Source organism: Salmo trutta, chromosome 12 (genome assembly GCF_901001165.1).
Source record: "Salmo trutta chromosome 12, fSalTru1.1, whole genome shotgun sequence".
Lineage (NCBI taxonomy): Eukaryota > Metazoa > Chordata > Actinopteri > Salmoniformes > Salmonidae > Salmo > Salmo trutta.
The window spans coordinates 78811947-78838671 of record NC_042968.1 but is presented as its reverse complement, the minus strand read 5'-3'; the positions used below and the strand labels follow the sequence as shown (position 1 = coordinate 78838671).

Below are 26725 nucleotides of genomic sequence, written 5' to 3'. Positions count from 1 at the left end.
TTCACATTCTTAAAATAATGTGATCCTAACTGACCTAAGACGGGGAATTTTTACTAGGATTAAATGTCAGGAATTGTAAAACTGAGTTTAAATGTATTTGGCTAAGGTGTATGTGGACTTCGACTTCAACTGTACATGCATACTAACACAACATTGAACAAATCTATAGAGGCACAACAATTACGTAAAGTGATATTAGTCGAGCACTAATCCTTCGACAGAGGAAGATCGGGCTCTACGAACACAGGTTGACAGGCTTCTCTTCTGGTTTAATCAGCAGAAATGCGATTTAAAAAATAAATTCATTAATTTTTACTAGGCTATAAGTAAGTAGCCTAGTTATTGCATAAAAAAGAACAGCTCTGCACCATTTTACAATGGATATTTTTAATGTGTTAGGGAGAGTGAGAGAAACAATGAGATCGGATGAAGACAGCTGTTTCTCGCTGCTCAAATGGAACGCTGAGTCAGACTGTTCTCTGCATTGTACTTCCCAAGCACTTTTTAAACTGTGGACGTTGATGGTAATTGTGGCCTTTCCCTTTTAAACAGTTTTTTTTTTTTTTTAAGTCTCCGGCACAGCGTGCCAAGGCAGAGTCAGTGCCCTGCTGCCCTCTAGTTCAATTCAGAATGAACAAATAAATAACCGTTCTAAACAGAGGTGAGGAAGAGGTCTCTTTGTGGTCCCAGTGTCTCCCCGCTGCACAATTAATGCGCCAAAGGCTCTTTCCTGTTTGTCATTCAGGGGAGGATATTGTGTGGGGCGAAGCCATCCCTGTTGTAGAAAGAGTGAATAGAATTTACTTTCATTCATTTAAAAGATAAGTGTGAATCAAGTTTGATGGGACAAATTTTAATGTATAAAGCGTCTCTTCTCATTCAGAACCAAGAATTTCTTACGATTTCCTTTGAATGTTGATCGTAAACGCTTAAACATTGAATTCTATTTGAGTGAAGTAAATATTACACACACACTGAATAAAAATAGAAATGCAACATGTAATGTGTTGGTCTCATGTTTCATGAGCTGAAATAAAAGATCCCAGAAATGTTCCATATGCACAAAAAGCTTATCTCAAATGTTTACATCCCTGTTAGTGAGCATTTCTCCTTTGCCAAGAGAATCCATCCAGCTGACAGGTGTGGCATATCAAGCGGATGATTAAACCGCATTACATAGGTGCACCTTGTGCAGGGGACAAAGGCCACTAAACTGTGCCGTTTTGTCACACACAATGCCACAGATGTCTCGTGTTTTGAGAGCGTGTGCAATTGGTGTACTGACTGCAGGAATGTCCACCAGAGCTGTGTATGGCGTTGTGTGGGCGAGCAGTTTGTTCACAACGTTGACATCAGCAAAGTTCCCAAGGGTGGGGGTTATGGTATGGGCAGGCATTAGCTACGGACAATGAACACAATTGCATTTTATTGATGGCAACTTGAATGCACAGAGAGAACCTGATGAGATCCTGAGGCACATTGTTGTGCCATCCATCTGCCGCCATCAACTCATGTTTCAGCATAATGCATGGCCCCATGTCACAAGGATCTTCTCACAATTCCTGGAAGCTGAAATGTCCCAGTTCTGCCAAACATGCTCATCCGTTGAGCATGTTTGGTATGCTCTGGATCGACGTGTACGACAACGTGTTCCAGTTCCCGCGAATACCAACAACTTCGCACAGCCATTGAAGAGGAGTGGGACAACAATCAACCAACTAATGCATATCTGTATTCCTGGTCATGTGAAATCCATAGATTAGGGCCTAATGAATGTATTTGAATTGACTAATTTCCTTATGAACTGTAAATCTAAATTGTTGCATGTTTTATATTTTTGTTGTGTTTTTATATAGGGTAGACCTAGTGTTCAACAAATTGTGCTCCAGAAAACAACTATGAATAAGACCTGCCGCTTATCTTTTAGAACATGAGGGTGAAATGTGAGGCCCAAATTCGCTTGCATCATCACATCAATTTCATAAGGCTTTACTAAGTGTGTCACGTACAATGAACTGGATTCTGCTTTATCCATTTCTATGCTCTTGGAGGTCATGGGTGAAGGGTCAGTGTCGGTGTCACACTGTGAGAAGAGGAAGATGGAGGGTGTTTGGTTAAGGTTTTCCTGGCACAGGAAAAACACATTTTGTGTGTCTCATTGTGAAATATACCTGTTTTTGGATCTGTAGCTGGGGGGTGTCTGTTGCCGTGTGGAGAGGGACCATGGAGACAGGATAAGCTGGAATCTGAGTGATTTGAATAGAGAAACAACCACACTCTTACTATAGTCTAGTCTAACGGTCACACACCAAAAAATGTTGTTCAGAAAACCACTATGGTTAACATATTTCCTTGGATCATAATTTTGATTAAAGATAAAACTATTGATGTTAAACTTACAAGTTTTGAACCACTGTGTTCATATTCATAAAATGATCTATGTAATGATGTTAACTTGCAAATTTGTTTCCTGGGTCACATACCTTTTTCTGAAGCCTTTTTTTGTGGGTGGCCCATGAACTCACACCAATTGAAATCAAATTGGTGTTGATTTATGTGAATATTTCCACTCCTTACATAATCAGATGCCATAAACTTGTTGGAATTTGTTTGAATGCGTCTCACACAATTTTCATATGATTTAAATCTTAACCTTTTTGATAAAAGGATTTAATTCACTACTTTTAACAATTCTCTTTCCTCTTCAGGTTATGATTTTGCTGCAGTGCTGGAGTGGTTTGCAGAACGCGTTGACCGCATCATCCTGCTCTTCGACGCCCACAAACTGGACATCTCAGATGAATTCTCTGAGGTGATCCGCGCCCTGAAGAACCATGAGGACAAGATGCGGGTGGTTCTGAACAAGGCTGACCAGATTGGCACGCAGCAGCTGATGAGGGTCTATGGCGCCCTCATGTGGTCTCTTGGTAAAATTGTTGGCACTCCAGAGGTGATCCGGGTGTATATCGGTTCTTTTTGGGCTCAGCCGCTCCTGGTCCCAGACAACCGGAAGCTTTTTGAGGCTGAGGAACAGGACCTTTTCAAGGATATTCAGGGGCTGCCTCGGAATGCTGCTCTGAGGAAGCTCAATGACCTCATCAAGCGGGCTCGCCTCGCCAAGGTGAGACCTAGGTCTCAAATGTTGGGGCTTGTTAACAGTAACGTTAATCTCTGAAAGCAATTACTCTACTGCATTATTATATCACCCTCATTGTGCTGAAATCAAAATTGATCAGTGGTTAGCTGTTTAGGTCCAGATGTGATTTAGTCTTCCCTCCCTCCAGGTCCACGCTTACATCATCAGCTCTCTAAAGAAGGAGATGCCCAATATGTTTGGGAAGGATAATAAGAAGAAGGAGCTGATCGCCAACCTGGGGGAGATCTACACGAGGATTGAGAAAGAGCACCAGATCTCACCTGGAGACTTCCCCAAACTAGCTAAGATGCAGGTACACAAATATACATTATTTTTCCAGTGGAGGTAGTACTTCTGTTAACCAACGTGGCCATGTAAGTAATGATTGCGGTAGTAGTGATGAGCATTGCAGATACCTTTTTACTTGACTAGAATTCCCCTGACCTCCAACTTTATGAACACACAGGAGATCTTGGCAAACCAGGACTTCAGTAAGTTCCAGGTGGTGAAGCCCAAGCTGCTGGAGGCCGTTGAGGACATGCTAGCCAACGACATCGCCAAACTCATGACCCTCGTCCGCCAGGAGGAGGCAGCCATGCCCAGCCAGTCAGTCCAAGGTGGTGCCTTCGAGGGCACCATGAATGGGCCCTTCGGCCATGGCTACGGCGAGGGTGCAGGCGAGGGCATTGATGAGCTGGAGTGGGTGGTGGCACGAGACAAACCCACATATGATGAGATCTTTTACACCCTGTCTCCTGTCAACGGCAAAGTGTCTGGTGCCATGGCCAAGAAGGAAATGGTGAAGTCCAAGCTGCCCAACACAGTGCTGGGGAAGATCTGGAAGCTGGCCGACGTAGACAAGGATGGTTTCCTGGACGACGAAGAGTTTTCCCTTGCCAATCACTTGATCAAGGTGAAGCTTGAGGGTCACGAGCTTCCCACTGACCTGCCAGAACACCTTATCCCCCCCTCCAAAAGGGGACTGTAGAATTGGAAATCTGTCATATATGGCATTGGAATAGGCCTGAACAAATAGAATGGTGCTTAGAGGTGTTTGGGAGAGTGGGGTGGGTGGGATGAGTTGAAAGGGTTAGTATTTTGGCCAAGGTAATTGTGACCATTAAGTGGGTGTTCGATAGCAAACCGCCTAGATAAGGTGTTGTGGGGTATGGGAATGTGACATAAATTGTGGTGTTGGGGTTAAAGTAATGTTAGACTGTATCTATATGACAATTGGCATAGTCCATTCAAAAATAGAAAAAGAGAAATAAACATTTAACTTATTCATCACCTGTGTATCCCTGATCTTTATTATTACTTATATTTCTCATCTTTATCATAAAGCCTTTGATGTAATTTGTGCACACAGTACAATCACATTTAAATTTCCACATTGGGCCATGTCCAAAAGTGAATTCAATTCATCCCTTTGATAAAAAATGTCTCGTATAAGAGGGTTTGTATACTTATACAGGTCACTCAACAAATCAAACGATTAAAGAAATAAGGGGCGCTCATAACAAATATGCTTCCATTAAGTTCAATATGATTTGTGTCCGAGTTTAGTCAATTGTTTATTCTACTTACAAACATTTAATCGTATGATATAATTTCTAATCAAAGCAATGTGTATGTTTAGCTTTTCTAAAGCCATTATAAAGCAAAGTGTTCTTAGAGTCTGAAAACAAGAGTTGCAGAAGCACAGGCACCCATAGAAAGAAAAGCCTGAGCCTTTGGGGTAAAACACTGGGGTGAATCCTCAAAGGAAATGTGGCTTTAAAGTCAGAAAACAAGAGTTGCAGAAGTGCAAATATAGGTCACCCCACAATGAATGATAACAATAGACAAGGTATTAGTGTTCTTCCCAGCATGCCAAACGCTTCTGCTTTGTTCTCTTGTGTAGACTCAACTGACATGCAGATGGTACATCAACCTTACATTATCTGAACTTATCATTATTGAATGATAAGTTCAGATTGTTGTGCCTCATATTGTCACTGACTTGTAGATTTATTAGATCACAGACAAATGTTTATCTTGGACAACATTGCCTAGCTCCTGGTGTCTTTTGTAACAGCTGTCTCCTGTAAACCATATATTTTGTCAAATTTTGAAATATGTGACATTTAAGCTACATTTTTATGCCATTTTTCAGTCTATCATATGGATTTTTTTCTGATATCGTCCAGATCTAGTTGGGCATACAGTATACATTGACAAAATGTCTGATCAAGTATATTTATGGAAAACCAATTAACTGATTTTAGGGGACAGTACTAGCTTCAAAATCCCAGTTTGATCCCTGGCAGTCACATCTTTGGTTAGCCTTCAATGACAGTCGCTGTAGACGTTTTTGTAGAAGTGCCTCAACTTTACAGCTCTTAAATGTTCATATATACATTGTTTTTAGTCTATTTTGAAATAAAATTGTATTATAATACATTTGTTTTTCATAGACTTGTCTGTTTTGATATGACTGGATAAAACATTGCTAAAATTGTCCTTGTTCATTCCAGTGCAGTAGTCCTTATAATTAACTATTTGAAAATGTACTAATTGTTCAAATGCATTAGTAAAATACACTTTGTACAAATATGCTTTAATTTTGCCAAATGTTCAGTGGGAACATGTGAACTCATGCAGCCAAGCTTGCTGTAGTGATGCACGGTTTGACAGCGTCAGCATGCTTCAGTTCAGCTGGCGGCTAGTCGAACCGAACAACTTTGTTCACATACTCCCTTAAGACCTTAACTTGAAAAAAGCGACGACAGTACAGTTTGTCCATTTTGATATGCTGTAGCCAGTACACACTTCCTCAAGGTAACTGAAATCTGTTACTAATTTGGAAGAGGTCTTAGTTGTTAAATTTTACATCAAACTAAGATGTTTGGTGCAGTATTTTAATGGAAAATGTGCATGAATACGTGTTGTCTCTTCTATAGTATAATGGCATTTGCAAATAATTGGATGTGCAATCCGCCACCTACTGTGCAGGTGGATAATAAGGATTCCAAAAAGGAAATAGTGTGGTGGGGGGGAAATGTAAATATACATGTGTTTTTACATAACAAAATCAACCTGCTTTTTTTGTAAAAAAAAACGAAACATTTCTAATCAGGTCCTACACATGCTCAAAAGTCTCCTGTGAGGGTGGAATATTTCTTAGCGACAATAGTCCTTGCAGTGCTTCTGCTGTGAAGTCTTGGAGCCCCAAACGTATCGGCTGCAGATATGTCCAGCTTCTTGGACTTCTTAGACACTTGTGCTGTACAATTAATCATTGTGGCTATAAATGCAACTTCACTTGATTGATTTAAAACATCAGCAACTGGTTGCAATGCATCCACCGCCATATCTTCAACATTGTGGCCTCTTGCTCCTCCTTTGTGGAAGCGGTGAAGAGTTGATCTGCTGTACAGCCCTGATCCTTGACACCTCAACCTCTTCCTGTGATAACAGGAACACCTGTGACACGTGTCAGAGGAGGCATCCATCCTGCCTGCACAAAGATCGTACTAAAGAAAGGTCAAGGGACAGGAAGACAGAGCCCCCACAAGATAAGGGGACAAGTGCGTCAAGTGAGGCCATATCTAACAGAGTCGTAAGGGACATTAACAACACTCACACCTCCACAATCATTCCAGTATGGGTGTCAACCACAAGCGAGCCCGATCGTGAAGTTCTCGTGTATGCACTTCTTGACACCAAGGATAAAGGTGGTGTCACTGGAAGAGACAAAGGCTCTCAATACAAGGAAGGAGCCAGTACAACTGAAACTCTCTACAATGGCTTCAAGGAATACCATCGTGCCCAGCCAAAAGCTGTCTGATTTGCAGGTTAGAGGGTTTTACCTGGAGAAGAAAATCCCTCTGCCAACTACCTACTCGAGATAGTTTATTCCTGCAAACAGAGATCATATTCCTACTCCAGAGACGGCAAGAGCATGGTCTCATCTTGAACACATTGCGGAGGAGATTGCTCCTCAACAGAGCTGTGATGTCGGTCTCTTAATTGGCTACAACTGCTCCCAGGCTCTCCTTCCAAGAGAAATTGTGTCTGGTAAGGGAAATCAGCCTTTTGCTCAGAGAACAGACCTTGGCTGGAGCATAGTCGGCTATGGAAACCCATGTATCGACTATGGCGACGCTATTGGAGTTAGTCATCAGGTTATCGTTAGACAGGTGATGCCAAGTCTTCAATCTTCTTCCAACCTCACAAATCAAGTACACTATGTTTGTAGAACACGCGTAAGAGAGGTAATCACAGCACTGGACATTATCAAGACGCTTGAATCCGACTTCAATGAGAGAGCTGCAGAAGAGGACCTCATATCTCAAGAGGATATCCGGTTCCTGACAAAAATGAAAGCGGGCATCAGACGCAAGGACAATGGACATTACGAGATGCCGCTGCCGTTTTAAGGAAGAAAGACCCAACCTGCCGAACAATAAAACGTGCAGTTCACCGTCTCAAGTGCCTGGAAAGGAGGCTGAGGAGAGACAAGCAGTACTACAAGGACTACACAGCATTTATGGAAGAGACCATAGCTCGTGGAGATGCTGAGAAGGTCTCCAAGGAAGAAATTAACAAACATCCAGCATGGTACATCCCACATCATGGGGTTTATCACCCACAAAAACCTGGGAAGATACGAGTCGTCTTTGACTGCTCAGCTAAGTTTCGAGAGACGTCCTTGAATGACCATCTCCTCACCGGTCCAGAGTTGACAAACACATTGCTGGGTGTCCTTTGTCGTTTTCGTAAGGGTCCAGTTGCAATCATGTGTGATGTAGAGCGCATGTTCCACCAGTTTCATGTGAAAGCAGAAGACCAAGATTATCTGCGGTTCCTTTGGTGGGAGAACGGAGATCTAGAGTCTCAACCCTCAGTGTATCGTATGAAGGTCCACTTGTTCGGCGCAGCATCATCTCCTGGTTGCGCCAACTATGGTCTCAAACATCTTGCTGCCGAAGGACGAGGAAGCTTCAGTGAGGAGTCTATCCAGTTCATAGAAAGGAACTTTTATGTTGATGATGGGTTGACGAGCGTATTATCTGAAGCTGAAGCGGCTCAGCTGGTGAAAGAAGCAAGAGAGCTTTGCAGCATCGGCAAACTTCGGTTGCACAAGTTTATCTCTAACAGCAAGGAAGTTATAGCCACAATTCCCAAGGAAGAATGTGCTGAGGGTGCCAAAGACCTGGATATGGCTCTGGGTGAACCACACATGGAGAGGGCGCTTGGTGTACTGTGGTGTGTCGCATCAGACGAGTTCCAGTTTAGGGTAGTTGTTAAGGAACGCCCACTCACAAGAAGAGGCGTGTTGTCTACAGTAGCCTCTGTATATGATCCGCTTGGGTTTGTGGCACCCTTTGTCCTGGCAGGGAAGCAGATCTTGCAGCAGATGTGTCGTGACAAGATCGACTGGGATGACCCCATTCCAGATGACCTACGTTTCCAGTGGGAATTCTGGCTCCAAGGTCTACAAAAGTTGTCGGAAGTAAGAATCCAACGAGGCTACTTGCCATCAAGTTTCAAGGAAGTGCAGATTTATGAGCTCCATCACTTCTCTGACGCTAGTACCTCAGGTTATGGAGAGTGCTCATACCTCAGAACAATCAGCACAGCAGGAGAAGTTCATTGCTCCCTAGTTATGGGGAAGTCGAGAGTCGCCCCTTCCAAGATTACGACCATACCACGACTGGAACTTTCAGCAGCGGTGGTAGCTGTTCGAACAAGTGACATGCTCAAAAGGGAGCTAGAGATACAAGGTCTACAGGAATACTTCTGGACAGACTCAAAGGTAGTTCTTGGCTACATCAACAATGAAGCCAGAAGATTCCACGTCTTTGTAGCTAACCGTATCCAACGCATTAAGCAAAGCACAGATCCCGAACAATGGAGATATGTGACCTCTGAAGAGAATCCTGCGGATCATGCTTCCAGAGGTCTCACATCAGAACAGCTCTTGGCTTCCAACTGGTTCACAGGTCCAGACTTTCTTTGGCAAGAAGAACTTCCCAAAGGACAAGTCAAGGGGGGAGAGTTCGCAGACAATGACCCAGAGCTGCAGAAATCCCTGGTCCATGATACCCAGGCAAAGGAAGAAAGATCGTTACTAGATCACCTTCACAAGTTCTCAGACTGGGCAAGAGTGGTAAAAGCTATTGCCAGGCTCAAACGACGTGTCAAGGAAGCCATAGGCTTAAAATTGAGGTCTAGTGAAGCTACAAGCATAGAAGAAAGGAGAGAGGCAGAGCTCACCATTATAAGGATGGTTCAAGAAGCAGCCTTCTCCCATGAGATACACAACCTTAGGCACCAGAAAGACATCAAGACCAAAGATAAAGCAAGCAAGTTGCATAAATTGAGTCCATTTCTGGATGAGCAAGGTATCCTCAGGGTGGGAGGTCGCTTGGCTCATGCAACTCTTCATTCCCACGTGAAGCATCCTGCAATCCTGCCAAGAGAGAGCCACTTGTCAGTGCTGCTCGTCAAGCACTATCATGAAAGAGTACGACACCAAGGACGTGGAATAACGATCAATGAGCTGCGATCCAACGGTATATGGATCCTAGGATGCAGCAATGCAGTTTCCTCGCACATCTACAAATGTGTGAAATGCAGGAAATTCAGAAGATGTACAGAAGAGCAAAGGATGGCAGATCTTCCGAAGGAACGCATGGAGACCACGCCTCCCTTCACATACTGCGGGATGGACTGCTTTGGACCCTTCTATGCCAAGGACGGAAGAAGAGAGTTAAAGCGTTATGGACTCCTACTCACTTGCATGGGCTCTCGAGCAGTTCACATTGAAATGCTTGATGACTTAACCACCGATGCCTTTATCAATGCCCTGCGTTCATTCATCGCCATACGTGGTAATGTTCGTCAAATCAGATGTGATCAAGGCAGCAACTTCATTGGCGCAAGACGCGAGTTTGTGGACGCCCGGAAGGAAATGGATCAAGAACGATTGAAGGAACTTGGATGCGAGTGTATCATGAACACCCCATCTTCAAGTCACATGGGTGGTGTTTGGAAAAGGCAAATCCGCACGATACGAAGTGTCTTGACATCCATTCTTGATCAGTCAGACGGAAGACTCGACAGCGCTTCTCTGCGTACCTTTCTCTATGAAGTCATGGTGATTTTAAATAGTAGGCCCCTAACTACGGAATATCTGAATGATCCATTAGGTCCAGAACCGCTCACACCAAATCACATCTTGACAATGAAGTCCACAATTCTCTTACCACCACCTGGACAGTTCATCAAGGAAGATCTTTATCTCCGCAAGAGATGGCGCAGAGTACAATTCTTAGCCAATGAATTCTGGGCAAGGTGGAAGAAAGAGTACCTCCTAAACCTCCAACACAGGCAGAAATGGAATAAAGACAGAAGAAACGCAAGTATTAATGACATTGTCATATTGCAAGATGATACTGCACCACGCAACCAGTGGAAATTGGCAAAGGTTACAGAAGTGTACCCGGGACAGGATGGCCGGGTGAGAAGATGCAAGTTACTGATCAGCGACTCAACCCTGGATGAGAGAGGTAAACGCATCACCAAACCCACCTATCTGGAGAGGCCCATCCATAAGACAGTCACCCTCCTGGAAGCCGATCAAAAACCCTGCAGACCCCTTTCACAGAAATCACAGGTGATTGGTGGGAGTGTAACTGACAGTTAATCTGTAAGTCTGTCGTTGTTTTTTGTTTGAATTGTTTACGTGTTCGCTATACGGGGGAAATGATAAGACAGGTGGAACTACGTGGCTAACAACTGTTGTAACGGGGATCATTATCGTAGCAACACATCTTTGGGGGTGAAGGCTTTCCCGCGCGATGTTAGCTAAGCTTTCATGTTACCGGGTGTAGTTCGTAAAGGTGAAATGTGTATGTTAGGATGAAGCGTGAATTCATGCCAGGAATATAAGTGTGAAGTTTGATTTCCTCCCTTCTTTAATAAGCAGCCAATGAGTTCTCACTGTAACTCCCTCCAGTAACCACGAGCACAACCGTTCCTTGATTTTAACTGGAAGGTGATAATTCTGACTAAACTACAGAATAAAGCCGCCAGTTAAAATCAAGGAACGGTTGTGCTCGTGGTTACTGGAGGGAGTTACACTCGTTACTGAAGAGTCATCGATGATTCTCCGAATGATATTTTAAATAAAACTTTTGAATGAGTGAAGCTTTTAGAGAGAGGTTTAGTGCTTTTATATTTAATAATCTCAACCCAGCCAATTCATATTCATTATATAGGTAGGCTCATTTTATTTTGTCTGGTTTAGCGTCCCAGATAAAGCGAAATATTTTTGGCTCATATGATTTGAAAAACGAATCATCAGGAGTTGGCAGCGCCATAAGTAAATGAGTAAACTGAGATATGACTGACGAGTTAATCAGGGCAATTTTTCCATAAAGAGACAGGTATTTACCTCTCCATGGTTGCAGGAGCTTGTCTATTTTTAGTTTTCCATTGAAATTAATTGTGGAGAGCTTATTTATATATTTTGTGATATGAATACCGAGTATGTCTACTTCACCATCAGCCCATTTTATAGGTAAGCTGCAGGGAGGGTAATGTAAAAATTGTATTGTTTAAGGATCCAATACGTAATATTGTACACTTATCATAATTAGGTTTTAGTCCAGAGAGTACAGAAAAGTTATCTAGATCTGCCGATAAGAATACGGTGATTGACACAGTCGAAAGCCTTGGCCAGGTCGATGAAGACGGCTGCATAGTACTGTCTTTTGTCGATGGCGGTTATGATGTCGTTATGATGTCGTTTAGTACCTTGAGTGTGGCTGAGGTGCACCCGTGACCAGCTCGAAAACCGGATTGCACAGCGGAGAAGGTACGGTTCAAAATGGTCAGTGATCTGTTTATTAACTTGGCTTTCGAAGACTTTAGAAGGGCAGGGCAGGATGGATATAGGTCTATAACAGTTTGGGTCTAGAGTGTCACCCCCTTTGAAGAGGGGGATGACCGCGGCAGCTTTCCAATCTTTAGGGATCTCAGACGATACGAAAGAGAGGTTGAACAGACTGGTAATAGGGGTTGCAACAATGGCGGCGGATAATTTTAGAAAGAGAGGGTCCAGATTGTCTAGCCCAGCTGATTTGTACGGGTCCAGGTTTTGCAGCTCTTTTAGAACATCTGCTATCTGGATTTGGGAGAAGGAGAATCTGGGGAGGCTTGGGGAAGTAGCTGCGGGGGGTGCGGAGCTGTTGGCCGGGGTAGCCAGGAGGAAAGCATGGCCAGCCATAGAGAAATGCTTATTGAAATTCTCGATTATCGTGAATTTATTGGTGGTGACAGTGTTACTTAGCCTCAGTGCAGTGGGCAGCTGGGAGGAGGTGCTCTTATTCTCCATAAACTTTACGGTGTGCCAAAACTTTTTGGAGTTAGAGCTACAGGATGCAGATTTCTGTTTGAAAAAGCTATCCTTTGCTTTCCTGATTGACTGTGTGTATTGGTTCCTGACTTTGTGAGGAAATTACTTTTAAGATGGTGAGGAAATTACTTTTAAAGAACGACCAGGCATCCTCGACTGACGGGATGAGGTCAATATCCTTCCAGGACACCCGGGCCAGGTCGATTAGAAAGGCCTGCTCGCAGAAGTGTTTTAGGGAGCGTTTGACAGTGATGAGGGGTGGTCGTTTGACCGCGGACCCATAGCGGATGCAGGCAATGAGGCAGTGATCGCAAAGATCCTGATTGAAAACAGCAGAGGTGGGTTTGGAGGGCAAGTTGGTCAGGATAATATCTATGAGGGTGCCCATGTTTACAGATTTAGGGTTGTACCTGGTGGGTTCCTTGATAATTTGTGTGAGATGGAGGGCATTTAGCTTAGATTGTAGGACTGCTGGGGTGTTAAGCATATCCCAGTTTAGGTCACCTAACAGAACGAACTCTGAAGATAGATGGGGGGCAATCAATTCACATATGGTGTCCAGGGCACAGCTGGGAGCTGAGGGGGGTCTATAACAGGCGGCAACAGTGAGAGACTTATTTCTGGAGAGATTCATTTTTAAAATTAGAAGCTCGAACTGTTTGGGCATAGACCTGGAAAGTATGACAGAACTTTGCAAGCTATCTCTGGAGTAGATTGCAACTCTAGCCCCTTTGGCAGTTCTATCTTGACGGAAAATGTTGTAGTTGGGTATGGAAATCTCAGAATTTTTGGTGGCCTTCCTAAGCCAGGATTCAGACATGGCAAGGACATCACGGTTGGCGGGGTGTGCTAAAGCAGTGAATAAAACAAACTTCGGGAGGAGGCTTCTGATGTTAACATGCATGAAACCAAGGCTTTTTCGGTTACAGAAGTCAACAAATGAGATTGCCTGGGGACACACAGGGCCTGGGTTAACCTCCACATCACCCAGGAACAGAGGAGTAGGATGAGGGTACAGCTAAGGGACAGAGAATAAAAGGAGCAGATTTCTGGGCGTGGTAGAATAGATTCAGGGCATAATGTACAATCAGGGGTATGGTGGGGTGCGGGTACAGTGGAGGTAAACCCAGGCACTGAGTTAAGAGAGGTTGCATCTCTGGATGGGCTTGTTATGCTGGGTGAGGTCACCGCATGTGTGGGAGGTGGGAAAAAGGAGGTATCTGAGGCATGTTGAGTGGGACTAGGGGCTCCGCAGTGAACTAAAACAATGATATCTATCCTAAACAACAATATACAAGGCATATTGACATTTGAGAGAGACATAAAGCGAGGCACGAAGCAATCACAGGTGTTGATTGGGAGAGCTAGCTAAGACAACAACGGGTAAGACAACAACAGCTAATCAACTAAGACAACAACAGGTAAAATGGCGATGAATGGGCAGAGAGGGTCGGTTAACTACACACAGGGCCTGAGTTCAAGGCTGGGGCCGACAGATAAACCAAAAAAATGGAGTACCGTTAATGAACAGTCCAGCAGGCATCAGTTATGTAGCCAAGTGATCATAGGGTCCAGTGAACAGCAATAGATGGAACAGGGAAGCCGCGGGGTAGTCGTTACTACGCTAACACGTGGGAGACACAGCGTTTAGCAGGGATTACAGCCTCGAGTCTTCTTGGGTATGACACTACAAGCTTGGCACACCTGTATTTGGGTTTGAGATTCTCCCATTCTTCTCTGCAGATCCTCTCAAGCTCTGTCAGGTTAGATGGGGAGCGTTGCTGCACTGCTATTTTCAGATTTCTCCAGAGATGTTTGATCAGGTTCAAGTTCAGGCTCTGGCTGGGCCACTCAAGGACATTCAGAGACTTGTCCCGAAGCCACTCCTGTGTTGTCTTGGCTGTGTGCTTAGGGTCGAGGTCCTGCGTGCTCTGGAGCAGGTTTTCATCAAGGACGTTCATCTTTGCGTTGATCCAGTCTCCCAGTCCCTGCCACTGAAAAACACCCCGTCAGCATGATGTTGCCACCACCATGCTTCACCATAGGAATGGTGCCAGGTTTCCTCCAGACGTGACACTTGGCATTCAGGCCAAAGAGTAGAATCTTGGTTTCATCAGACCAGAAAATCTTGTTTCTCATGGTCTGAGAGTCTTTAGATGCCTTTTGACAAACTAAGCTGGCTATCATGTGTCTTTTACTGAGGAGTGCCTTCCATCTGGCTACTCTACCATAAGGCCTGATTGGTGGAGGGCTGCAGAGATGGTTGTCGTTCTGGAAGGTTATCCCATCTCCACAGAGGAACTCTAGAGCTCTGTCAGAGTGACCATCAGGTTCCTGGTCACCTCCCTGACCAAAGCCCTTCTACCCTGATTGCTCAGTTTGGCCAGGTGGTCAGCTCTAGGAAGAGTCTTGGTGGTTCCAAACTTCCATTTAGGAATGATGGAGGCCACTGTGTTCTTGAGGACCTTCAATGCTACAGATTTTTTTTGGTACACTTCCCCAGATCTGTGCCTCGACAAAATCCTGTCTTGGAGCTCTACGGACAATTCCTTCGACCTCGTCGACCTTATATAGACAGGTTTGTACCTTTCCAAATCATGTCCAATCAGTTGAATTTTTCACCGGTTGACTCCAATCAAGTTGTAGAAACATCTCAAAGATGATCAATAGTAACAGGATGCACCTGAATCTTATGGCAAATGGTCTGAATACTTATGTAAATAAGGTATGTTTTTTTTGCAAACATTTCAAAAACTTTTGTAAATATTTCTAAAAACACTTTATTCACTTTGTCATTGTGGGGTATTGTGTGTAGATTGCTGAGGATTAAAAAAAAATGGAATAAAGCGGTTGGGGCTGGGTTATTATAAGCAATTGCAGGTGGGTGCGGGTGAACAAACAGCTGACCCGTGCACCACTAGACAAGTGCCTGTTTCAACTGATCACTTCCTTTCCCGCCAGGGTTGCCATATAGGCGGGTTCCAGAAAATTGGTCTGTATTGGTTGTGGGTTTTTGGGCTCCTTCTAGGTTACACCGCGGCCGCCATGGCATTTCCAAAAAATTATTTCAATGTGATCTGCTGCTGCTGACTGTCAGGCAGTTTCTGATTGATTGAGTGAGTGAGGAGGGCCGAAGCCTTTTAGCCATGACCGCAGAGCGCTACAGCAGTCAGATGAAGACAGAGAAGCACGCCGTGAAAACGTTTTACAGTTGTAGGTTTTATTTATCTATGCAATTCAGTTAAGAACAATTTCTTATTTATAATGACGGTCTACCAAAAGGCCTCCTGCGGGGATGGGGGCTGGGATTCAAAATAAAAAAATATAGGACAAAACCCACATTCCGACAAGAGAGACACCACAACACTACATAAAGAGAGACCTAAGACAACAACATAACATGGTAGCAACGCAACATCAGCACAAACATTATTGGGCACAGACAACAGCACATCACACGAAGGTAAGTTATTTAGATTGACATTATGGAGACACCTATTTCCAAACCTTTTTCCATAAACATAATCAAGAAATAACGCTGACAATACTGGAATGCAAATGTAGGCGCATTAGATGAATTCGGTCGACGTGATTTGCATTCTAATGTCGAATTTACTTATGGAAAATTGTATCAAGCGATGGGTTTTATGCATGCTCTGTTCTAGCGCTGTGCAAGTGGACATTTGAAATGGAAGTTAAGGAACTCCCTCGCATGCTTCTGTTGTGGAGAAAAGTCCACAATGAAACTGACATTAAATGTGGAGTATGATACATGTGCATTAGAGCACTAACCTCTGTCGCCTTGAAGTGCTTTGAAAGGCTGGTCATGGCTCACATCAACACCATTATCCAATAAACCCTAGACCCACTCCAATTTGCATACTGCCCTGACAGATCCACAGATGATGCAATCTCTATTGCACTTCACACTGCCCTTCCCCACCAGGACAAAAGGAACACCTATGTGAGAATGCTATTCATTGACTAGAGCTCAGCGTTCAACATCATAGTGCCCTCAAAGCTCATCACTAAGCTAAGGACCCTGGGACTAAACACATCCCTCTGCAACTGGATCCTGGACTTCCTGACAGGCCGCCCCCAGATGGTAAGGGTAGGTAACAACACATCCGCAACGCTGATCCTCAACCCCCTCAGGGTTGCGTGCTCAGTCCTCGCCTGTACTCCCTGTTCACACATGACTGCACAGCCAGGCACGACTCCAACACCATTCAATTTGCTGATGACACAACAGCCTGATCACCGATCAAGATGAGACAGCCTACAGGGAGGTCAGAGACCTGGCAGTGTGGTGCCAGGACAACAACCTCTTCCTAAATGTGATCAAGACGAAGGAGATGATTGTGGACTACAGGAAAAGGAGGACCGAGCACCCTCCCATTCTCATCAACGGGGCTATAGTGGAGCAGGATGAGTGCTTCAAGTTCCTTGGTGCCCAGATCACCAACAAACTAACATGGTCCAAGCACACCAAGACAGTTGTGAAGAGGGCACGACAAAACCGACTGGTTGTATCAGTGCCTGGTATGGCAACTGCTCGGCCTCCGACCGCAAGGCACTACAGAGGGTAGTGCGAACGGCCCAGTACATCACTGGGGCCAAGCTTCCTGCCATCCAAGACCTCTATACTAGGCGTGTCAGAAGAAGGCCCTAAAAATTGTCCAAGACTCCAGCCACCCTAGTCATAGACTGTTCTCTCTGCTACCGCATGGCAAGCGGTACCGGAGCGCCAAGTCTAGGTCCAAGAGGCTTCTAAACAGCTTCTACCCCCAAGCCATACGACTCCTGAACATCTAATCACATGGCTACCCAGACTATTTGCATTGCCCACCCCTTTTAGGCTGCCACTTTAATAACTCTACCTACATGTACATATTACCTCAATTACCCCTGCACATTAACTCTGTACCTGTACCCCCTGTATATAGCCTCTCTATTGTTATTTTACTGCCACTCTTTAGTCATTTGTAACTTATTTCTTATTCTTACTTTTTGTAGGTATTTTTTATTTATTGCATTGTTGGTTAAGGGCTTGTAAGTAAGCATTTCACTGTAAGGTCTACACCTGTTGTGTTCTGCGCATTTGACAAATACAATTTTATTTGGATATGTTGGCCTACAAATAGCCTATTAATTTATATGCTAATGTAGACTTATCCTACATTTGACACAATACGTATGTTGAAATGATGTTATCTCTGGAGTCATTGCAAATCAATTTGTGCCAACTATTAATGTCTGTTTGTTTAGTTAATACAATTGTAAGTTATCACTTGTGATCATGGTCACAGCTCTATCGCAATTGCCAACTTGTTGTTAGAATGCATTAGATTGACGGTAAAACAAAAAAAATGTTTTCAAGAATATTCAGTTCATATCCATATTATTAATATTTGTTCAGTGATTGAAATTCCAGCAACAAAAGCAATGTTACATGTAAATCTGATGTAGTTATGTACATGCCAAAAGGGATTTATAATAACAGCATTCAAACGAGTTAATTTTCCATCAATGCGGGTCGATTTATCTGGTGAGTTTAATAAAGGCGAAATATATATTTCTTGCAACAGTATTATGTCACGCTAGCTCGCAATAATATTATTTTGATGGAAAACTGAATTTTGATAATTTCGTCTACAAGTTACGTAGATATTCATTCTTAATTCGCCGTATTATGTTATGGAAAAGGGGTTTATTAGGTTTAATGTGTCAAACTCCTCTATTACTGCGAGAAAAGGGCTCGTTTTCAGGGCTTGTTGGTGGGTTTTGTATGAACAACAAACATTTTACAAAACCTGGCAACCTCGTTTCCCGCTAATTTTATCTTCCGGATTTAAGCAAAGAGCATGGCAGCAGATAGCACAATGTGTAATGGCGAAGAAACGGCCTCCATGAACGGAGAGCCAGTTTTTAAGCGACATCGGGAGAGTGGACAGGTCGAGTCCCTGCGGATTCCGAAGGAACCTCGGAATAAAGTAACCGTGGTCCTCGGTGCGCAATGGGGAGACGAGGGAAAGGGGAAAGTGGTTGACCTGCTAGCGCTGGACGCGGATTTAGTATGCAGGTGTCAGGTACGTAGCTACTCTAACTAGCTAGCAAACAAGGCATTTAGAATTGGACAAAAGTACGCCAGTCGTTCGGCTAGGCAAAACCAATACTAGTTAGTGTATATAATATTTAGGAAATGCGCTTAATAGATAAGTTGCTAAATAGCTAAAGTTATCATGCGAACGTTAGCATTGCTAGCTAGTTAAGCATGTTATCTGGTGGTAGTGGGTAACGACCCACAACAACAAATGGGTTATTTAGCTACAGTAACGGGTGGGTATAGTTTGTGGAAGGTGCCAAACCGGAATCTGTTCCAAACATTTAGTAAATAACAAGGTTGCCAACAAACAACGCATACAAAGTTGTATAGCGGGCAGAATAAGGTAAGTGGACATTTTTACGTTTCACTCACCACGTTTTATTCCGGAAAAAATGTCTGTCCTCCCTCTGGTAGCCTATGGACAAACTAAGTTTAAGCTACATGGTGAGTTGATGCCTATTCGGCAGCTAGTTAGCTAGGTGAATTGATCATCCTACTTTGTGCTGTTTGTTGGCATCCTTGTTATAAGTTTGACAGATTCCTGTTGTAAAGTTCCACAAATTATACCCACCCTACAGTAACTAACAATTGCAGTTCGCTAAATTTCCTTTGTCGGCTTCCCTGGTAAAATACTGCCTACATTGGTTTCATTCGACTAGTTTTGACCGAGTAATAAACCGTTATCTCCTGTGAACTACACAAACACGTGTCCGTATTTTGTACTAAACTATAGTTTTATAGCTGTTGAAACAAAGCTTTACCAGTTAACAGGTAGTTACTTATTCACATATGTCTGTGCTTGGTGATGTAGTTGTCATTTTTTTTTTAATAAACTCTGGAGGTGAAACAAATGCATGCTCTCTGTACTTTCAATGCATTTTTCCTCAAGGTGGGTAAACAATGGTGCAAAAAATGTTGCCAGTTAACTGGTACTTACATGTTTGTTCACTGCTGGCTGTACTCACTTTCTGCTCGTGTAAATGTTGTCTCTTTCAGGGAGGCAACAATGCAGGCCACACAGTGGTGGTAGACTCTGTGGAGTATGACTTCCACTTGCTGCCCAGTGGAGTGCTCAACAAGAAGGCTGTCTCATTTATTGGTGGGTTGACCCTCTTACACTTCAGCCATCGACAATGTTTTCATTGGTTTGGTTTCCTATTCAAACCATCCATAACTGAACTGCTCATCCACAGGGAACGGGGTTGTGATACACCTGCCTGGCCTCTTCGAGGAGGCTGAAAAGAACCTGCAGAAAGGCAACGGTGAGTATTAGCAATTGAAGAGGCCTGCAGGAAAGATAAAAGGATGAAGGAAGTGGATTCCACTGATAACACTTGACCTGCTATTTGTTTTTGTCATTGTCCAGGACTGCAAGGATGGGAGAAGCGGTTAAAGATATCTGACCGTGCACACATTGGTAAGACATGGCTGTTTGTTTTACAGATCTTTAGTTTAGTGTCTTGCAATTCTATGAATTTATATGTTTTATATTTTTTGCGTTATCTGCTCTTAGTGTTCAACTTCCACCAAGCTGTTGATGGGATCCAGGAACAACAGAGACAGCTACAGGCGGGAAAGAAGTGCGTGGGCTTTATTGTATGAGGAAGTGATGGTGACTCCGTGTTCATAAAGCGTCTCCGATTAGGAGTGCTTATCTGAGACTCTTTGACGACGCCCTGTTCCTCATTTTACTGTGTGGTGAAAGTGGTTGTAGCAATAACAACAAAAAATTCAAGTCATGGTAGCCTTTTAGGGCTACTGCCAAGGCAGTGTTTATTATTGCTGTGACAGCATTCCTGAATGTCCATTCTTCTGTTTTTGATTGTTTTCCAGTTTGGGAACCACCAAAAAGGGCATTGGACCTGCCTATTCTTCCAAAGCTGCTCGCAATGGACTGCGAATCTGTGACCTTGTGTCTGATTTCACTGTCTTTGAGGAGAAGTTAGTACCAAAATTATTGTTTGTAAGAATGCATGTAAGTTACTTGAAATGAGCTTTTGAACCTTAATGATTTTAATGATCAATAAAAAAGTTGATGTTGATTGATAGCTGATGGCCTTTTCTTCGTCCACAGGTTCCGTGTGTTGGCAGGGCATTTCCTGACTATGTACCCCAACCTAAAGGTTGACATTGACAATGAGCTGCAACAACTGAAGGTGAAAAGAACACTGCTTTAATGTCCTAATATACACTACCATTCAAAAGTTTGGGGTCACTTTTTAAGAAAAGCAAAAAAAGTTGGCCGTTAAAATAACATCAAATTGAATTACAGGGTAGACTTTTTTTTTTTTTATGGAATATCTACGTAGGTGTACAGAGGCCCATCAGCAACCATCACTCCTGTGTTCCAATGGCATGTTGTTAGCTAATCCAAGGTTATCATTTTAAAGGTTTTTGATCATTAGGAAACCCTTTTGCAATTATGTTAGCACAGCTCAAAACTTGTTCTGATTTAAAGAAGTAATAAAACTGTTCTTTAGACAAGTTGAGTATCTGGAGCATCAGCATTTGTGGGTTCGATTACAGGCTCAAAATAGCCAGAAACAAAGCCCTTCTGAAACTCGTCAGTCTATTCTTGTTCTGAGAAATGAAGGCTATTCCATACGAGAAATTGCCAAGAAACTGAAGATCTCGTAGAATTCTGTGTACTACTCCCTTCACAGAACAGCGCAAACTGGCTCTAACCAGAATAGAAAGAGGAGTGGGAGGCCCCGGTGCACAACTGAGCAAGAGGACAAGTACATTAGTGTTTCTCAAACTAGACAGACGCCTCACAAGTCCTCAACTGGCAGCTTCATTGAATAGTACCAGTCTCAACGTCAACAGTGAAGATGCGACTCTGGGATGCTGGCCTTTCAGCTGTGCTAACATAATGGGGTGGGGGTGTCAATTTAAATAGTCCGGGTGGCCGTTTTATTAATTGTTCAGCAGTCTTATGGCTTGGGGGTAGAAGCTGTTAAGGAGCCTTTTGGACCTAGACATGGCGCTTCGGTACCGCTTGCTGTGTGGTAGCAGAGAGAACAGTCTATGACTACGGTGGCTGGAGTCTTTGACAATTTTTTTTTTGTGCCTTCCTCTGACACGCCTAGTATATAGGTCCTGGATGGCAGGAAGCTTGGTCCCAGTGATGTATTGGGCCGTACGCACTACCCTCTGTAGCGCCTTACCATCAGATGCCGAGCAGTTGCCATAAGAGGGGGTGATGCAACTGGTCAGGATGCTCTCGATGGTGCAGCTGTAGAACTTTTTGAGGATCTGAGGACCCATGCCAAATATTTTCAGTCTCCTGAGGGGGAAAAGGTGTTGTCGTGCCCTCTTCACGACTGTCTTGGTGTGTTTTGACCATGGTAGTTTGTTGGTGATGTGGACATGACCCTCCTTTTCCTGTAGTCCATGATCATCTCCTTTGTCTTGATCACGTTGAGGGAGAGGTTGTTCTCCGGGCACCACACTGCCAGCTCTCTGACCTCCTGTTTAGTCCCAGGGTCCTTAGCTTAGTGATGAGCTTTGTCGGCACTATGGTGTTGAATGCTGAGCTGTAGTCAATGAATAACATTCTCACATAGGTGTTACTCTTGTCCAGGTGCGAAAGGGCAGTGTGGAGTGCGATTGAGATTGCGTCGTCTGTGGATCGGTTTAGGTGTTATGCAAATTGGAGTGGGTCTAGGGTTTCTGGGATGATGGTGTTGTGAGCCATGACAAGCCTTTCAGAGCACTTCATGGCGACCGACGTGAGTTCTACGGGGCGGTAGTCATTTCGGCAGATTACCTTTGCATTCTTGGTGACATGGACTATGGTGGTCTGCTTGAAACATGTCGGTATTAGCTTTGGTCAGGGAGAGAGAGTTGCTGTGAGTACACACCCTGGTAATGCATAAAAGGAATTTAGCTTGTGTGGTAGACTCGCGTCACTGGGAAGCTTGCGGTTGGGTTTCCCTTTGTAGTCCATAATAGTTTGCAAGCCCTGCCACATCTGGCGAGCGTCAGAGCCGGTGTAGTAGGATTCAATCTTACTCCTCTATTGACGGTTTGCCTGTTTGATGGTTCGTATGAGGGCATAGGAGGATTTCTTTTAAGCATTTGGATTAGTGTCCCGCTCCTTGAAAGCGGCAGCTCTAGCCTTTAGCTCGGTACGGATGTTGCCTGTAATCCATGGCTTCTGGTTGGGATGTGTACTTATGGTCACTGTGGGGACAACGTCGTCGATGCACATATTGATGAAGCCAGTGACTGTGGTATTCCCCTCAATGCCATTGGATGAATCCCGGAACATATTCCAGTCTGTGCTAGCAAAACAGTCCTGTAGAGTCCGTGTCATCTGACCACTTTCGTATTGAGCGAGTCGCTGGTACTTCCTGCCTTTGCTTGTTAGCAGGAATCAGGAGGATATAATTATGGTCAGATTTGCCAAATGGAGGGAGAGCTTTCTATGCATCTGTGTGTGGAGTAAAGGTGGTCTAGAGTTATGACACATGTGACATGCTGGTAGAAATGAGGTAAAACTGATTTAAGTTTGCCTGTGGATAAAGTCCCCGGCCATTTGGAGCGCCGCTTCTGGATGAGTATTTTCTTGTCTGCTTCTGGTTAGGGATGCTAGTCCACTTATCTCTTGTTTGTGCCCAATGAATGTGATCCTGTTCTCTCTACAGGCAATTACTGTCTCAATTGAGCTGATTCCATGCAGAACAGCTCTTGTTAGTCTTTCAGGGGGAGCTAGAAAGCTTAAGATACTGAGATGTTTTTCTATGTCGGTGGTCTCTGATTTTCCCTCTTTTCCAGGTGTATGCTGAGAGGTTGCGGCCCCTTGTCACCGATGGGGTGTACTTCATGCACAAGGCCCTCACTGGGCCCAGTAAGAAGATTCTGGTAGAGGGAGCCAATGCAGCCCTCTTGGATATTGACTTTGGTGAGAACAGAAGGGTTTGAGGGGGGTCAATTACTATTCTACTCTGCTATTTAGTGATGGCCATTGGAATATAATTTGAAGGAAATCAAATAATTTGTCTTTTTCAGGCACCTACCCGTTTGTGACATCCTCTAACTGCACTGCTGGGGGGGTGTGCACTGGCCTGGGTGTGCCCCCGTCCTATGTGGGGAGAGTGTATGGTGTGGTCAAGGCCTACACCACCCGGGTGGGCGTTGGAGCTTTCCCCACTGAGCAGGACAATGTGAGTGGATAGTGTTTATGTTTTGCAGAATTGTCTGAAGTCATACAGTATGAATTTGTAGGGATGTAAACTTACTGTCTATGAACCGTCTCTTCTAGTACTTCATATTTACATTCAGTTTATAGTGAATCCCAGATCTGACTGCTGTGTTGATTGTGGTCCAGGAGGTTGGAAACTTGTTGCAGTCCAGAGGGAGGGAGTTTGGTGTGACGACGGGCCGGCGGCGCCGCTGTGGCTGGCTGGACTTGGTCCTTGTCAGATACGCCCACATGGTCAACGGCTTCACTGCGTAAGGCTCGGTCTCTCCTGCTTGTCCTTCTTTCTGGATGTGTTCCATACTGTATGCATTGTAATTATTGGATCACTGTGTTCAGTCTATTGTACTTGTGTATGCCTCCATTATGTTCCATTGCTGTATATCTATTGCATAACCATGTTTGACACCACTGTTTCTCTCCGACAGCATCGCTCTGACCAAGCTTGACATCCTCGACACGCTGCCAGAGATCAAAGTGGGTGTGTCCTACACTGTTGATGACGAGCCCCTTCCCAGTTTTCCTGGTACGTTTCTCCCTGTCTAGGGGGACTTATTTTATACAGTTGCTCCTTTCACTTTACCATTACACACTTGATTTGGCTTGCCCTGCATGCTGGCTCCCATCTTATTCCCTGTCTTTCCCTCTGTAGCCAATATGGACGTGCTGATGCGGGTGTCAGTGACGTACGAGACGCTACCTGGATGGTGCTGCAGCACTGAGGATGTGCGGTGCTTTGAGGAGCTGCCCTCTCAGGCACAGAGCTACATCCGCTTCATCGAGGACTTCTTGCAAGTGCCAGGTTAGTCAAGAAACAAGTATTTATGGTGATTAAGCAGCCTTACTGAAAACCAACCTTGTTTTGATAATTGATGATATATTCACCGTGAATTTGATTTTAATTGCAGTGAAATGGGTTGGAGTTGGGAAATCCAGAGAAAGCATGATCAAGCTGTTCTGATCACTTTGGGAACTGATATCTTTTGGGTTTCTTGCCATTACAACAGCTGCTTGGGAGAAGAATGATGTTGATGAATACTTAGATTACTATAAACCTTGGGTTAAAGTCCCAAAGTCTGTTCTGCAGAAAAGCAAAAACCTCACCAGCAACGTTATTAGTGAAATGTATAACCTGCATTCCATAGCTTTCTTTTCTTCTGGTATGACAACACAATATATTGACCATTATGTTCATCCTCCGTATGTAATGGACAGACAGGTAATTAAATCTTAAACAACTGGTAACCATACCAGGCTTTCATCAACCTTTATCATTTCATTGAACTAGTAATATGTTTTTACTAGTAATGTTTTTACAACTTTGGGTTGTTTGGTTTCTTTTAAAACAAGATTTTTTTTAATGACTACCTTGCAGTTATTTTTTACACAATCTTTGCTTAAGGGTTGCGATACTAGGCTAATGTTTTTAAGGAGGCCTCATAATTAGGTCTTTGGATGAGCTGGCCTGTTGTACGAAGGAATTATTGGCAGGATTTTAGATTCTAAAGGGATGCTGTCTGAATGCCTTGATTTCATATTGATCATTAAGGATCGGCCCCTTTTTTTCTATTTTCACCTAAAATGACATACCCAAATCTAACTGCCTGTAGCAAGGATATACATTTTCTTGGTACCATTTGAAAGGAAACACTTTGAAGTTTGTGGAAATGTGAAAGGAATGTAGGAGAATAACACATTAGATCTGGTAAAAGATAATATAAAAATACATGAATTGGTTGTTTTTTTTTGTACCATCTTTGAAAATGCAAGAGAAAGGCAATAATGTAACCAGCCCAGGTGTAATTTAGATATTGGCCACTAGATGGCAGCAGTGTATGTGCAAAGTTTTTTAATCTGATCCAATGAACCATTGTATTTCTGTTCAAGATTTGTATCAAGATTGCCCAAATGTGCCTAATATGTTTATTAATAACTATGTTCAACTGTGCACTTGCCTCAAACAATAGCATGGTATTCTTTCACTGTAATAGCTACTGTAAATTGGACAGTGAAGTTAGATTAACAGGAATTTAAGCTTTCTGCCAATATCAGATATGTCTAAGTCCTGGGAAATGTTCGTTACATACAACCTCATGCTAATCGCATTAGCCTACGTTAGCTCAACCGTCCCGCAGGGGACCCACCAATCCTAAAGAAGTTTTAACCTCTTAAGAGATCAAGTACTTGTGATTGCACACAAACACACTGGCTGATGTTTAGAACCTGGGTGGAACTCCATGTTAATGTATATACAAACTACACATGTTTTCCATTATTTCTTTCAGTGTAATGAAGTAAACAATATGCTTCTACTCACCTACAATTATCAATAAAATACTAAGTGTCACTGCTGTTTTGTTGATAGTATCATGTGTATATTCTTCTCTGTGGCGTATTGTCTGCTGTCCAATAAAAGCGGTAATTTCCCATCCCTCTTTCTTTGTCAATGGCCCTGTTCAAGAGGATCAAAACCGTAATGTTGTTCATAAATTGACTGACTTACTGATCAAATTATGAGTAGTTATTTATGATTCAAGGTTCTTTGTAGGTCAGTCGGCAGTTGTCTGCAATGTGGAACAAGTCCATTTTCGAGACCATCAAATCCATGATGCATTGTGGGTAAATGGTGACTGACTGAGCGACAAATCTGTTGGAGCTAGAAACACAAGCATTTCGCTACACCCGCAATAACATCTGCTAAATGTGTATGTGACCAATAACGTGATTACAATAAGTAGTTATTTATGATGCAATGTGATTTGTAGACCAGTCAATAGGCTGTTGCCTGCAATGTCGAACAAGCCCTATTTCACCCCCTTTTTCTCTTGTGTTAATCACCTTTACGACCTGTGACCAGTCTATACACTGACATTT

General features: G+C 43.5%; 2 protein-coding genes and 1 long non-coding RNA gene across 3 annotated transcripts in view; 2 read left to right on the top strand and 1 right to left on the bottom strand.

The window, feature by feature from the left end:
* Positions 1-5578, top strand: part of ehd1b (EH-domain containing 1b) — a 29156-nt gene extending 23578 nt beyond the window's left edge. Inside the window, exons 3-5 of the mRNA XM_029769736.1 lie at positions 2709-3121; positions 3285-3449; positions 3603-5578. Of these exons, the coding sequence (XP_029625596.1) occupies positions 2709-3121; positions 3285-3449; positions 3603-4124 (1100 nt within the window). The 3' untranslated portion in view covers positions 4125-5578. The remainder of the gene's footprint in view (positions 1-2708; positions 3122-3284; positions 3450-3602) is intronic.
* On the bottom strand, positions 1835-2692 carry LOC115204284 (uncharacterized). The gene is made up of 2 exons (XR_003880343.1): positions 2172-2692; positions 1835-2083 (listed from the first exon to the last, which is right to left on the bottom strand). It is a non-coding gene; the product is annotated as an uncharacterized LOC115204284 (long non-coding RNA).
* Positions 5579-18368: 12790 nt separating the features above from the next.
* Positions 18369-26282, top strand: LOC115204283 (adenylosuccinate synthetase isozyme 2-like). The gene is made up of 13 exons (XM_029769737.1): positions 18369-18631; positions 19645-19747; positions 19842-19910; positions 20015-20065; positions 20162-20228; positions 20482-20589; positions 20723-20804; positions 23428-23554; positions 23662-23816; positions 23981-24105; positions 24280-24377; positions 24504-24653; positions 24760-26282. The coding sequence occupies exons 1-13, from the start codon at positions 18407-18409 to the stop codon at positions 24810-24812; spliced, it is 1413 nt and encodes a 470-aa protein (XP_029625597.1). The 5' UTR covers positions 18369-18406; the 3' UTR covers positions 24813-26282.
* Positions 26283-26725: the final 443 nt, after the last annotated feature.

Excerpts from the sequence above, each read along its gene's own strand:
- LOC115204283 (XM_029769737.1), top strand. The coding sequence starts at position 18,407 with ATGGCAGCAGATAGCACAATGTGTAATGGCGAAGAAACGGCCTCCATG. Across the intron at positions 20,229-20,481 it reads CAGCTACAGGCGGGAAAGAA|TTTGGGAACCACCAAAAAGG; the intron begins GTGCGTGGGCTT and ends ATTGTTTTCCAG. Across the intron at positions 23,555-23,661 it reads CCTCTTGGATATTGACTTTG|GCACCTACCCGTTTGTGACA; the intron begins GTGAGAACAGAA and ends TGTCTTTTTCAG.